At 38.0% G+C, this 14,816-nt stretch overlaps 2 protein-coding genes across 11 annotated transcripts in view; one reads left to right on the top strand and one right to left on the bottom strand.

Moving 5' to 3' along the window:
- LRRC40 (leucine rich repeat containing 40) overlaps positions 1-1,344 on the bottom strand; it is a 61,779-nt gene extending 60,435 nt beyond the window's left edge. Inside the window, exon 1 of the mRNA XM_027573002.2 lies at positions 1,163-1,344. Coding sequence (XP_027428803.1) covers positions 1,163-1,313 — 151 coding nt within the window. The 5' untranslated portion in view covers positions 1,314-1,344. The remainder of the gene's footprint in view (positions 1-1,162) is intronic.
- Positions 1,345-1,458: 114 nt separating this feature from the next.
- The window catches only part of SRSF11 (serine and arginine rich splicing factor 11), a 44,835-nt gene continuing 31,477 nt past the window's right edge, over positions 1,459-14,816 (top strand). For 3 of the 10 annotated variants that reach the window (XM_035726941.1, XM_027614114.2, XM_027614204.2), the window contains exons 1-2: positions 1,459-1,552; positions 14,470-14,691. In XM_035726941.1, coding sequence (XP_035582834.1) covers positions 14,492-14,691 — 200 coding nt within the window. In that variant the 5' untranslated portion in view covers positions 1,459-1,552; positions 14,470-14,491. The other 7 variants (XM_035726944.1, XM_027613950.2, XM_035726942.1 and 4 more) reach the window with 6 other exon arrangements.

Below are 14,816 nucleotides of genomic sequence, written 5' to 3' on the forward strand. Positions count from 1 at the left end.
TCAACATAATTTATTGAGTACCTAGTATGTGCCAGGTATTGTGGTAGGCTCTGTTTACACAATTATAACCTAAACAGTCCTGATCATGTCATCATGGAGTTAAGAGTCAAAATTCATTTGCTCCCTTAAATTTTAATAGACAAAATCATCTGGATCCAATCAAAAAGTACATTCCAGTACACCACCTAGTATTCAGAAATATTCATTCATTCACTTATTCCTTCCACAAACATTTAATAAGAATCTATTATGAACCAAGCACTATTTTGGTTGTTAGTGAGACAACAATGAATAACACAAAGCTCCTTGATTTCATGAAACTAACATTCTAGTGGGAGAGCAGGGAAGACAATAAGCAAATACATAATATAAATTCTGATAGTGATAAATGTTATTTAAAAATTAAACAGGTAAAAAAAAAACCATACTGTTAGCAATGATATTTATTGATTAGGGTAGATAGGAAGGGCCTGTCTGAAGGTGTGACCATTGAGCAGAGTCCTACAGGAAGCAAAAAGCCCTAGAAGGGTATCAAGGAAAACGTTCCAGCCTCTGAGAAAAACAAATGTGTATGCACATCTGTAGTTTTAAAATATTTGTTTCCACTGATTAAAAGATTTTCCAGATAGAGCAGAGAATTTACGTCATATACCCTTTCATTTGTTCCGAAAGTATTTGCTTGGTCTACTCTATATATGACATAATAAAAAAGCAATCATTATAAGGAAAATGGAAGGTTTCAATCCCAGATAGCCTAAAACCTGAATATAAGTAGAGAAAAACATTACAGGAAGAATGCTATATTCTCTCTCCCCAATCCCTCCCTTACACAAGACACAATCACAAGAGCATCTGGCTATTATTCATTCATGGTATCCAGAGAGGTGCTTGTTGATCTTTACTAGGTTTTTGAGGATGGTCTCAAATTCACTTTGTGTGGCATCTATCCTGATCCTCAATTTAAGAAATATGCTCAGAAAAGTAGGAACCGAACGGGCCTGACCGAACCAGTGGGAATGTGATGGGTGCCTGAATTAGAGCCCGGGGGTCCTGGCTAGGAGACTGTGGCAAAGATGGTCAAAAAAAGCAGGCGAAGGAAAGGGAGTCGGCCAGGGGCAAGTGCTTTCTAATAGCACAAGCTGGTCGTACCTCTGGATCTTACCTTCACTGAGATTCCGACCCGACAGGTTTAACTGGCCGCTCTTCCTCGCTGCCTTTAACAGCCCCTGCGGTACTGAAGCACCGAAGTCTCCCCTCTCAGCTCTGAAACCCACTCGGGTATCTCGCTCCGCCACTCCCTTCAGGCTCGACATGTTCAAACCCTTTAGTCCAGAAACAGAGCCGCGCGCGTGACGTTTAAAGGTGGCGCCTGCGTGCTACCCCGCCCCTGCCGTGAGCGCGCGCTCCGTGCGCTGTGCTCGTGGCCTGGCGACGGGCCTTCGCTCTCCGCGGCGCGGCCCCGATGTCGTCACCGTCAGTGCCTGGGCTGGAGCGTAGAGGAGCCCTTCCCGTTGCCGGTGCCGGCCTTGTGTCTTGCAGTTACTTCGCTCAAGTAAGTGCGTTTAACGGGCTGAAGAGGGGCTTTAAGGGTTTATTGTTTGTACTGTTGCTGCGACTCCAGCCTTCTGTGCTCCCGCCTTGGCGAGGGTGTCAGGGAAGGATAACCTCTCTTCTCGCCTGGCCTGAACGTGGGCCTTGACTAAAACTTGAGACCTGGGCGCGGTCTGCAGCCTCTCTGGACCCTAGAGTGTGTTTGTCGTTTGTGGTGGTGGCGCAGGACCTTCGTCCGGCGTAACAAGTAAAACAGATTTGTGTTCTTCGCGCGTATACCCGGACTCCTAGAATTAGAGCACCTTGCCTGCTGTTGTATTTAGTTTCTGGTCCAGAATAGGAGGTAGTGTGAAATGGAAGAGCTGGCATCAGAGGAGAAAAAGAAAGCTTAATGATAAATGTTCTCTCCACTGGACGGTGTACAGAGACAAGTGGAGACGCAAACTTTAGTGTAGCGAAAACAGCTTGGACTTTGGAGCCCAGGAGATGTGAGTTCGAATCCCAGCTGCTTCTGTATCTTACCAGCCGTGTAACTAACTAGGCAGTTTATTTGCCCGTTTTTAAAGCTTACTTCTTTTTAGTGAATTTAGGAATAATTCCTATCTCATTCGGTTTTGTTGTTCGTTTGTTTGTTGAAATAAGTGAAGATAGAGCTTTAAATATTGAGTGCTTGGTGAGGAAAGGGACTCCAGGATAGAAAATGAAGATTTTGTCCAATACGTCCGTTTTCCCGGGTAGTTAGTTTCTGTCTGAAATGTACACCTGTAATGATTCATTCGACAAATAATTAGGAATTCATCATCTTCAGTACTGTGCTGGGTGCTAGACTTTTCTTTTGCCTGAAGTGATTTTGTTTTAAAAGGCATATCCCGGGAAATATCCTCCTAACCCTCTATTAACTTGGGGATCGGTAGGATGTTTGAAAGGTAGGATGACGGCCCACTGACAGATTCTGCAGCACAGAGTTTTGCCTGAGTCCAGGTTCTTGCTACCTGTAAAATTCGGTTTTTAACCCCCTCTCACTTTTACTTCTTGGTTCTTTAGAGTTCTTTACACTAAAAGTGAATAGCAGAAAACTACCAGTAGTTACACTACCAAGCAAGCAGAGTGGGTTTTAATGCAAGGACCCTAGTTTTTGCAAGGTCACTAATGAGCATCCTCCCCACCCCAAGTTTATCTGGACAGTAATGATTATTTCCACCTTACTGAGGGGTAAGTGCCAGGTTCAGTGCTAATAATACCTCCTTTGCTATCTCTTATTCAGCGCAATAGCCAATTTGAAGAAATTGAGGCTGAAAGGGATTAAGGAACTTGCTGAATGAAGGTCACAAGTTTCTCTAAGTGGTATAGCCAAGAATATGAACCTAAGTCTCTCTCCGAAGTTTTTCTTGTTAATCATTATGATTTGCCTAGTGGCTTTTATTTCATCATTTTCAACGACTTTATCCTAGAACCATTTTAAGGGACACTTCAATTATGTTTTAAAAAGAGGGTTTTGTCTTTTTTTTTAATTAGAGAAAAAAACTTTTCCTCTTTTGTAGGGTGTAACAGCCTACCTTTGGAGGATGAATTGCTCAAGTATTAATGTTTACAGTAACTACCCCTGCCCCATCATAGATTCCTTTTTTAGTTCAATATTTTTTAAAATAACAGCAAGGTATAATATTTTCATTTATTGCGCTTCTATTTAAAGTTAAATATTTTGTTTTTGATGCTTAATTATAGTAAACATTGCTGCATTTTGTAAAAGAGAAGCATAATTCTGTTTAATGGGCAAAGTAATTCTGAAAATCCAAGTGACTATATACTTGTGGTAAACTTCAATAGATATAAACTGACATATATAAAAAATTTTACTAGTATATATCTGTAGTACACTGTATATTATACCTGTGTAGCAAGTGCAGATTAAGCAACTTGAATTGAGCTTCTTTAATGAGAGAGTATAGGTATATATACTTATATTTGTGGGACTTAGCACTCTATATCAATTGTATTACTTAAGGAAGAATGCATTGCAGACAAAAAACCCAACCCTTTTTCAAGTTGAGCATTTCAGCAAAATTGTTTGCTTTAAAAAAAAAAATGGATTTTCTAAATAATATGAAATGGATGTCTCCTGTGCAGGGGCTGGAGTCTACTGCATAGCTACTGTTTGTAACAGAATTTGCCTAGCTACAATTTATTATATTCATTTTGTTAAAGTAATGAAAGGTTTCCCTTGTCTATCTTTGCCAAATGAAAAAAGAAAGTGAAAAAACAAAAAATATATGAACCTAAGAATTACATCAGCCAAAAAATGCTGTTCTGTTTCATAACGGAAACTATTATCAAAGTAAGATAGAGTGGCTTACCTCTACAGTTACAGTTTAATAGGACATTTTCAAACATGTCTGTGTTACTCTTAGGAACATTGCTACATGTTATTTTTTCAAAGCTGAAAAGTACAGTTAAGATGGATTTATATAGGCAAATTGAGAAACGTAAAGAAAAATGGTACTTGTGCAAAATTTTTAAGCACATTTGTTTTAAAAATGTTATCAACTAAGAGCAAAGTGAATTTGCTTTGCAGACATTTCTAGGAAGTTTCTTTTTGTAAATTAACAGATTTAGATGTAGCCTATTTTGAATTAGTATTATGTTTATCTTTCAGAATATTGCCTAATCAGTGGGAACTACTGTTTTATGGTAAAGTTATTTATTGAGAGAACATTTCACTTTTTAATGCTGCCATTATTGATTGTCATTATTGAACGTAACATATATTGCTTATTGTTTTTTGAGTTGAATTTTTTACATTCTCATATACTTACTATTCAAAGTTTTCTCTATGTTTGTCCCTCTATCAATAAATTGTTTTAAATGATTAAAATTGAGAACAAAATTATGTAGGACAGGGGCTCTCCATGTTTTGTTTTGTTTTTTAAGATTTTACTTATTTATTTGACAGAGAGACACAGCCAGAGAGGGAATACAAGCACGGGGAGTGGGAGAGGGAGAAGCAGGCTTTCTGCTGAGCAGGAGCCCAATGCGGGGCTCAATCCCAGGACCCTGGGATCATGACCTGAGCCAAAGGCAGACAGACGCTTAACGACTGAGCCACCCAGGCGCCCCTCTCCATGTTTTAAATATTCAATTTTTCAGGTGTTTGTTACATGTCTTTTAGTTTCCTTTAAAAATTTCAGTTTGCAGTTTCACATGTTTTCCATTCATGCTATAACTACCAACTTTTAAAAAGTAGTCAGTAGGAAATATTCCATACTATTTCGTTGAAGGCAGTACATAGTTTGCATTTTTATTCATAGTTTCATATGTGGCTTTGAATTGTACTTTGTTAGTGAGTTGTGTGTGATATGTTTTTCTGATGGAGAAAATGCATTTTATTTTAGAATAGTTATTTGCATATTTTTTGTATGTCCTCTGTGCATCTCCTTTTTACCTTTTTTTTCTTAAAGATTTATTTATTTATTTATTTGAGAGAGAGAGAGAGCACAATTGGGAGGGGCAGGGAGAGGGAGAATCTCAGGCAGGCTGTGCACTGAGTGGGGAACCCAACTTGAGCTGGATCTCATGACCCTGAGATGATGACCTGAGCTGAAACCAAGAGTTGGAAGCTTAACCATTGGTGCCCTTCGTTTTTACTTTTGAGTCATAAGGCAGTGAGCTTGCTCTAGGTAGTTTAATATTTGATTCAAATGTTGGGTCTTACATTTTTCTGTGCTTTCAATACAAAAGAATTTCAGTCCACCAGTTTTGGGAAAATAATCATTTTCATTTACTCTTTTGAAAAGGCTCTTATGGGGTGCCTGGGTGGCACGGTCAATTAAGCATCAGACTCTTGGTTTTGGCTCAGATCATGATCTCAGGGTTGTGAGATCAAGCCCTGCATGGGGCTCCATGAGGAGTCTGGTTAAGACTCTCTCTCCCAGGTGCCAGGATGGCTCAGTCAGTTAAGTGTCTGCATTGGGCTTAGGTCATGATCCCGGGGTCCTGGAATGGAGACCCGTGTCAGGCTCCAGGCTCAGTGGGGAACCTGCTTCTCCCTCTCCCTCTGCCCCGCCCCCATCTCACTCGCTCTCTGCTCTCTCTCTCTCAAATAAATAAAATCTTAAAAAAAAACTCTCTTTCCCGCTCCCCCATAAAATAAATAAATAAATCTTTTTTAAAATAAAATAAAACGGCTTCTACATGCTAGTGTTTTTCCTCTGAAGAAAAAGTGGAGGAACTAGTTAAAAAACATATTTTTTAAACCCTAATTATTATTCGTTTTATTTTTTAGTTATTTTCTTTCCATTGAAGAGAAAAAAAAGCTGAAATGGGTGGTTATAGAGCAGTCTTTTTATGTCATTAAATAAATGTTTATTGGCTTTTCTAAAATCAGCTGAGAATGTGTCCCATTATTCCCAGTGATTCCCACTCCTAACCTTTAAAAGCTGTTTTCTTGCTCATTTTCCCAAGATTAATGTTTCTCTGACTGAAAATATTAATTTTATAGGGTTTTGGAATTTGCCTGCTTTAAAGTAGTAAAGTAATACAAGAGAAAATAGGGCACCAAACCCTAGAATGTACTTCATAATATCATCATTGTCTTTGTATTGTTTTTTTCTTTAATATTTTTATTTATTTATTTGTCAGAGAGAGAGAGAGAGAGACCAGAAGCAGGGGGAACAGCAGAGGGAGAGGGAGAAGCAGGCTCTTCACTGAGCAAGGAGACTGATGCGGGACTCGATCCCAGGACTCTGGGATCATGACCTGAGGCGAAGGCAGACGCTTAAGGACTGAGCCACCCAGGCGCCCCTGTCTTTGTGCTAATACATACAAAACCACTATCAAATAAATCTGTTTAAAGATTGGTTTTAATTAAATCCACTGTTTTAAAAGTTGACTTTATATCACTCCCTGCTGATAATTTTGCTCTATTGGATTTGGCTTTCAACTTCATTTGCTCAATACTTCAAAAAGAGAGAGAAATCACATGATTATACATGGCAAATATTGTTCTATATGAACAAAGCTCCCCAACTGTTTTAATAAGATAATATGATGATCACTGAGACTTTATTCTTAGTGTCAACTTAGATTGATAAGAGGAGAATATAAGAATAATTTGGTAGTTTGTTGACAATCAGAATCAATAGATTTTTACTTAAAAATTTGATACTTAAATTTCAAGGCAGAATATATTCACAATTGTAATCAAGATATATGCTAGTTTAACTTTCAGAATAACTTCAAGACTGTCCACAATTTTTTTCCACATCGGTTTTTTTCCCCATCACTTAAAATATCACAGTTGCATATACTTAATATGAAAGTTACCATCATTGGGATGGTGAAATACTAGTGAACATTTAAATATGTGGCCCCACATGCAAATCTGTGAACCCAGCTTTAGGTTTGTTCTCCAGCTTTGGTCTTCATCTTTCTAGAGATACATGTTTTGCTCTCATCACTGAATTTATTCACTGTTAATACAGTTTTGCTTATTTTCCATTTTAGAGATTCTGACCTTTTTTGCTTTTAATTCATTTCCTAGAAAGTTACCTCTCTACCATCTCTTCCCTCCATAATAATTATTTGATAAACATCTCCATGTGTTTTAGACTTCAACATGAGCTAATTCCAGCTCATAGTTTATAACTTCAGGTGACTGGGGTGGCATTTAGGAAAAATATTATGGTCTTTAGCTTCATCATTTGTCAGGAATTCAGATTGTCAAGTGTATTTAGTAATATTTTCCTTTTTTTTTTTCCGTGCTTTGGTCATTTGATGGTCTGTTGCTCTGACCCATGTCACAGTACTTTTAAGATTAATCAAGCATATGTGCAATTGCTTATGTCTTTTGAAATAAGAATAATAATCTTGCTCTAAAAATGTAGAAAAGTAATTGAAGCCTTCCTAGAAAGATTTTTTTGTGGGTTTTTTGTTGTTTTGGGGGGAATTTTTTGTTTTTTGTTTGTTTTAGAGAGAGAGAGAGAAAGAAGTAGGGGCAGGGGATGGAGAGGGAGAGAGAGCATCTTAAGCAGGTTCCATGCCCAGTGGAGAGCCCAACATGGGCTCCATCTCACTAACCTGAGATCATGATCTGAGTTGAAATCAAGAGTTGGACACCTAACCAACTGAGCCACCCAGGCACCACATTAGATAGAATTTGCATTTTATCAAAAAAGGAATGTTTTGGGGGCACCTGGGTGGCTCAGATGGTTAAGCATCTGTCTTTGGCTCGGGTCATGATCTCTAGGTCCTGGGATCAAGCCCCACATCAGGCTCCCTGCTCAGCGGTGAGTCCACCACTCCCTCTCCCTCTGCCCCTTCCCCTGCTTGTGCTCTCTCTCTTTCTCAAATGAATAAATAAAATCTTTTTAAAAAATAAGAAGGAATGTTTTATATAGCCATCATCTATCTGTGCATGTTATTGGTAAAGTCCTACTTTAGGATCAAAATGAATATGAAAATTTGAAATCTGTTGGTGTCATGTTTCAGTTGCAGCAGTCTCTTGAAGAAAGGGCATCTAATAATAAGTGTGCTTTGCATGTTGACTACCACTTAACAATTTACAAAGTATTTTCACGTTTGACAATAATTCTCTAAGGTAAGACATTGAAAAGGTAAGGAAGTTGAACACAGACTTTCCTGTAATGGTATATACCATTTTTTGAGTGCCTATATGCTGGACACTGTGCTAGGTACTTCATATCCATAATGTTTCTAATCTTAAAAACTCATACCTTTGTCCTCATTTTTCACATAAGGGAATTATAGGCATTTCACATAATGGCTAATTATAGGCAGCACCTATTATAGTGGATGAGAACATACAGGCACAGAGGAGTAGAATGGGAGACTTGTACTTTTTTTACACTTATTGTTTGAATATTTAACATTTTGCATTTATTACTTTATAATTTTTAATATATGACACAAACAAAGCCTATGTTAAAATGTGAGATCTTAAACTTTTCTCACTATGTATATTAGCTCTTCTAATTCATCTTTCACGTTAATCATGTCCAAGGCATAGTACCAGCCTAAAATAGAGTGATGGTGTAAAATGTAACCCAGTTGAGGTAACCATTTTTCAAAATGAAAGACTTTTGTAGAGTAAGGATAATAATAGAAGTTAATATTCATCTTTTCTAAGCATTTGTATTAGTATTTTCATCCTCATAACAACCTCCTGAGGTAAACATTACTATCATCCTCATTTTTCAGATGAGGAATTCAAAGAACAAAGTAATGAGCCAAAGGTCACAATTATTTTAATTGGTGGTAGAGCCTCTTTAGTTTGACTCTAGGCCTGCATTTATAATCACTGTAGCACCTTTTAAGTGTCCTGAGGATTAAAAGGCATTTTAAAAACATTCAGTTAATGTAGATCCTCTCATTACTGAGTTGAGTACACTTTCCTTTTTACCAGTTTTATCAGACTTTAGAAATAAGAGAAAAATAATTTTATACCATAGGAAAAAGTTCAAATGGCACAAATATCTAATTCCTTGATTTGGGAAAACTAATGTTAAAATGCTTGAAACTGCTTACTTAAAGATACGTACAACTCTACTGGATATATATATATATTTTTTTTTTTTTAAGATTGTGAAACAGTCCCTCAAATGGCCTTTTCTCAGTTGAGACTCCAAAAGAATCTTATATAACATAGAGGGTAGTATTGAGTAGTCAGTATCTAGAGCTTCTTCAACCAAATATTTATTTTGACCCCATTCAATCCAAAAAGCCAAACAAATTTGTACAAATTGTGATTTTCCAAGTACTGCATATGCATTATAGCTGAGAATACTATGCATATGTATATACGCAACAGTATTTTAATGTTCAAACTACCACTTTTTTCCTCTATGTTAATTTTCAAGGTGCTCACAGACCCTGTGTTGTCAATTTAAAAATACAGATTTTCCTGCTATTGGTAGACAATATAAATTAGACAATACAAAACTAGTATCTGGAAATAAATTTAAGTAGACTTTTTTTTTCTGTCTAGTGTGTGTGTCCATCTACCCATCTGTCTTATCAGTCCCCCAATGCCAGCTCATCCTTTAGCCTCTTCCCTTCATTTAGATAGAGAAAATAGATATTAATATTTATAGAAGTGTCAATTTATAGAATTAGAAGTAGAATAGAAATACAATTATCTAATTTGTAGAATTAAAAATTCAAATTAGGATAGATCTGCAGATAAGTTTTTTTAAAGTTGAGGATTTGTAAGCCGCAGTTTATTTCCTAGTCTTTCTTACTGCTTTCTATAGCCATAGAGGAAAAAATGCATAGCCAAATACTTTTCAGAGTTTGTCTCAACCAGATTTCCTTATAAATCTGATAAATGCATTCCTGTCTTCATTCAGCAAGCCTTTGCTGAGTGTATTATGTGAGTGAGGCATTTGTTGTTTTTAAAAGCACATTGATGATAGTAAGTTTTATCAAATACTGTCTTTGTACTAGTATATTGGCAGGCATCAGGAAACACAAAGACTAATACATTGCCTTCCCTGTCCTCAAAAAAGTGTATTTGCAAGCGAGGAATTGCTGCTTAACGACTAATTTGATTTAAGTCCTGTTGCTTTGCAGATTTGCAAAATTGTGTCAATTAGGGGAACTCATTTCTTCTATTAGTACACACAAAGGTGGCTAACAATAACAGAGGTGACTTGATTTATCCAACTGGGAACATGGTATCCATATATATCTATGGTAGAGTGATTATACATATCTGTACCTGTTCTATCTTTTAATTGAAGAATTTCCAACTAAATATATGAGATCTTTTTTTTTTCTTTTGCATTGGAATATCTTTATTACAAGTATTCTTTTTTCCCCAACCTTATTCGGATATAAATGACATACAGCCCTAAGTTTAAGGTGTACAGCATAATGAATTGACCTACATATATTGTAAATTATCACAGTAAGTTTAGTTAATATCCATCATCTCATATAGATAAAAAGGAAAAAATATGTTTTTCCTTGTGATGAAAACTCTAAGGATTTACTCTCTTAACTTTCATATATATCATACGGCTGTGTTAGATATATTGTCATGGTGTTGTGCATTGCATCTTCAGTACTTATAACTGGAAGTTTGTACCTTTTGACCACCTTACCACCTTCCTCCAATCCTCACCCTGCATCTAGTAACCACAGATCTGATCTGTGCATTAACCCTTGGTGAGACTGGTAATATTTATCATTCAAATATAGCTGGAAGCCCTCCCAATCCACTTCCAAAGATAAGCTATGACCCTTCTCTTTGCATATTTCTTTCACTTCACTTTCCACATGATACTGACAGGATCTCCTTGTAAATCTTTCTCTGAAATATAAACTGGAAAGCATTCATTCAATAAAGAATGGTCTTACAACTTTTCTTGAAAGTTTCAAACTTATTATTACCCTCAAGACCTTTTAAATTTGCTATTTCCTTTGTTTGGATTGCTCTTCCTCCAGAAATTCAAATGGCTTGCTTCCTCCTTTTGTTAAAGTCTCAGCTCAGTAACACATTCTCTCCTATCTTTTATCCTGGTTTATTTTCATGACAGCATGTTACTCCTGTACATGTTTGTGTGTGTTTATTGAAAGTTTGCCATACTGAAGTTATAGGAGATCAGGAACATTGCCTACCTTTTTCTGCTGTACTCTTGGAACAAACAGGTACATAATATTTGAAAGAATCTGCAAGTTTTTTAACAACTTCTTATGACACTGAGGTTAAAGTAAAGACAAGTATGATACCCATCTCCAGATTCTGTATTTCTAATAGTTATGTTTAATCAGGAGCCTAAACAAATCTGAAATTATTTAAAACTACTGTAAATTGGATATACTTGTTGTTTGCTTTGATATATTTGTCTTTAGTTATTTCTATGGGCATCAGACAATAATAAGTCAAGGTAGTTAATTATTTAATCTATTTATTAGACCTACTAAGATCTTCAAAATTATGATTCAGTTCCTGACTGAAGTAGATTCTTAGACGTGAAGTGAAATTTCTTCAAATCACACTTAATAAATGACAGGGTAGTATTCTAAGCCACTCTCCTGGCTCTAAGTCTAGTATTTTTTCCACCTGCTAGATGACTTGAAAATAAAATATTCAACAATTCTCCTTATTAAATAAGACTCTTTTTTGCCACATTATTTCTCCACCTGGAGGCACCATCTGTTGGCATTTCAGTAAGTTATACATAAACTGGCTCCTGATGATTTAAAAGATTTTATCTTATCACAGAACTCTCTTTCTTGGTTTGAACATTTTAACTATGAAATATGTCAAATATATGTAGAATAACAAAAGATTTCTTTGTATCCACTAATAAAGAATAAAAAGATGCTAATATTAAAAAAAAAAAGAATGAACCCTGCTTTTGTGTTGTCTTTTTGTTGTAGAACATTGTAGCATATTTGGCACATGGTAGGCACCTCTAGTAGGTGTGGAACTTGTCAAATGAAAAAGAAAACAAAAAACAATTTAGTAATGAGTTTGATGTCCTTTATTACAGGGAAAACAATCCTTGGATTAGGGCATTACAGTGCCTCACAAGCAGTTGAACACTCTTCCCAAAAGATTTCACGCAAGAGAATGTTTTAGAGAACATTAGGAAAGGCAACACAGAAATAGGGCATGATTGGCCAGGAGATTGAGGGATTTCCTTATAAAGCTAGCAGTCCAGGGCTCCTGGGTGGCTCAGTCAGTTATATGTCTGCCTTCCGCTCAGGTCATGATCCCAGAGTCCTGGGATCAGCTCCACATGGCGCTCCCTGCTCAGTGGCAAGTCTGCTTCTCTCTCTCCCACCTGCCCTGCCCTGCTCTGCTCTCGCTCTCCCTCTCTCTCTGTCAAATAAATAAATAATCTTAAAAAAATAAAACTAGGAGTTCCTGTTCTTTAGGTAAGATAAGTTAACTAAAGCTGAGTTAGAGGATTGTGATTAATGTATGTTACGTTTCTTGATAGGTGTTTCCCGTAAGTGCAGACTGATTTAGATTTGTGACATGGACCAGGCCACTAGGGCAGCCTCCCATTTTATGGGTCCTGATACAAATTAACTTTATCAAATTAAGAATCTGTAATTAGCAGTTACATGTGTTTGATTCAAAATAAGAATATAAATTATCTGACATTTTTTATATTCACAGATAAACATTAATGAGTGATATGCCATTTGTTGTAATTTGTAATTTTCCTGAGGCTTACATTCAACCAGCCTATCCCTTGTTTTTATAAGAACTAGCAGAAGTGACTTAGCTAGTAAGTAAACCTAGCTAATTGCCTCCACATCCAGTCTCAGTAACTTTGTGTTCTAATCTCTCACAAATCACACTCTTGACTTCATTATTCCATAGATTTATTTACCAACAAAAAGGCCTCAGGTTTTAGGCTCCAAAGATATTCAGGGGCATGTAAAATATTTAACAATTGTCTTAGAATAAATAGCTCTGTCATTAAGGCCTATTTATTCATGTGTTTAACACATTTATTGGACATTTACTATGTGACAGACATTGCACTAAGTCTTAAACTGACCCAGAAAACTCAACCACTTTGGGAGGGGATACATGTCAATATAACAAGTAAGAGTATGTGTATTTTCTGTTTTTGAGCAGAGAAGAAAGAGGAAGCCCTAACTCTGCTTGCAGAAGTTGTGGCAGTGAGGGCAGGCCCCAAACAGAGGATGGTAGTTAGATAAAATGAGGGCGGTCATTAATCATTTGTATAACAGCACAGTGAAATTAAAGATTTTTTCATGTTTGGAAAACGGCAAGTCTTTGGATAACATTGGATGAAAATGGGAGAGTAGTTAAATGAGGTTGAAAAATTAAGACAGTCTTTTTATGGTCAAAACTTCAAAATTATTTTAAGCAAGAATATGCACGTAAATCAAGTTTTTCACCCCAGCCGAAGGCAGACACCCAACCGACTGAGCCACCCAGTCGCCCCAATTAAGTTTTTCTGTAGGAATTTCAGATCATATACTTGAATATATTTAGGTACTGTAAAGCGTGCTAAAAAGCCAACTTGTGAAATAAAATTTGCTTATTAAGCACTAGTAAGTATAACACTAAAATAAATATTTTTTCAAGGTTTTAGTGACAAAGCAGATTGGTTAAAAATTTAATGGTACGGGGGCACCTGGGTGGCTCAGTCAGTTAAGCGTCTGCCTTCACCTCAGGAAATGATCTCGTGGTCCCGGGATCCAGCGCCACAGCAGGGAGCCTGCCTCTCCCTCTGCCTGCTGCTCCCCTGGCTTGTACTCTCTGTCAAATAAATAAAATCTTTAAAAAAAGGTTTAATGTTACCAAATGTGTGTAAAGAGTAATAAAATTTTATAGTGATGAGGAAAATTTTGGTTGCTACTGTGGAAATTTCCTTAGTAATTGGACAGAAATGGAGATGATCTTGTGTGAAGATATACGTATTGGGGGCATTTCTAATAATAGTTGCTAAAGTTGAAGTTTTTTGCAGAGGACTGAATGCTTGTTTTTTAAAAAGTTAATGCCTTCCACTTGTTTCTTCAAAAAAAAAGGGGGGGGCGAAAATGGGTAACGACTTCCATTAGACCTCGGTGCCTCTCGCGTTTCTCCGGCTGCGGGCGAGGCTGGCTGGGCCTGCGCAGGGCGGAGCCGATGGTGACGCGCCCGTATGCCGCAAGGCATTGTGGGGAGCTCGGGCCCGCGAGTGAGGTGGTTGGAAGCGAGGTGGGGGCGGCCGTTTGTTTTCTCGTGGTCTCGAACTCGCGCGTTCTCATCTCCCCCCGCACCCCCCCTCCCGACAAGCGGCGGGGTGGAGGAACGGCGGCGGTGGCAGCAGCGGCTGTAGCATCGGACACCCTCCTGTCTACTCTCCGGCGAATCGGTTCCTCTTCCCCCTCCCTCTCACTGTTTGTTGTGTGTTTGATGTGTTAAAGCAGGAGCGAGAACGCGAGCAGCGCCATGAGCAACACTACCGTCGTCCCCAGTACTGCGGGCCCGGGCCCCAGCGGCGGGCCTGGTGGCGGCGGCGGCGGTGGCGGAGGCGGCGGCACCGAGGTAATCCAGGTGACTAATGTCTCCCCGAGCGCTAGCTCTGAGCAGATGCGGACCCTCTTCGGTTTCCTAGGCAAGATCGACGAACTGCGCCTCTTCCCGCCAGAGTGAGTATCGTCCACCATCACCGTTCTTACTAACTCCTCCCCATTCCGGGCCTAACCTACACCATTTCCTAAAGGCCCTTGTCGACGCTTCCCTGGACCAGGTTGCTTTTAGTTGAGGCTGGCTG

This window comes from Zalophus californianus, chromosome 4 (assembly GCF_009762305.2).
Source record: "Zalophus californianus isolate mZalCal1 chromosome 4, mZalCal1.pri.v2, whole genome shotgun sequence".
Lineage (NCBI taxonomy): Eukaryota > Metazoa > Chordata > Mammalia > Carnivora > Otariidae > Zalophus > Zalophus californianus.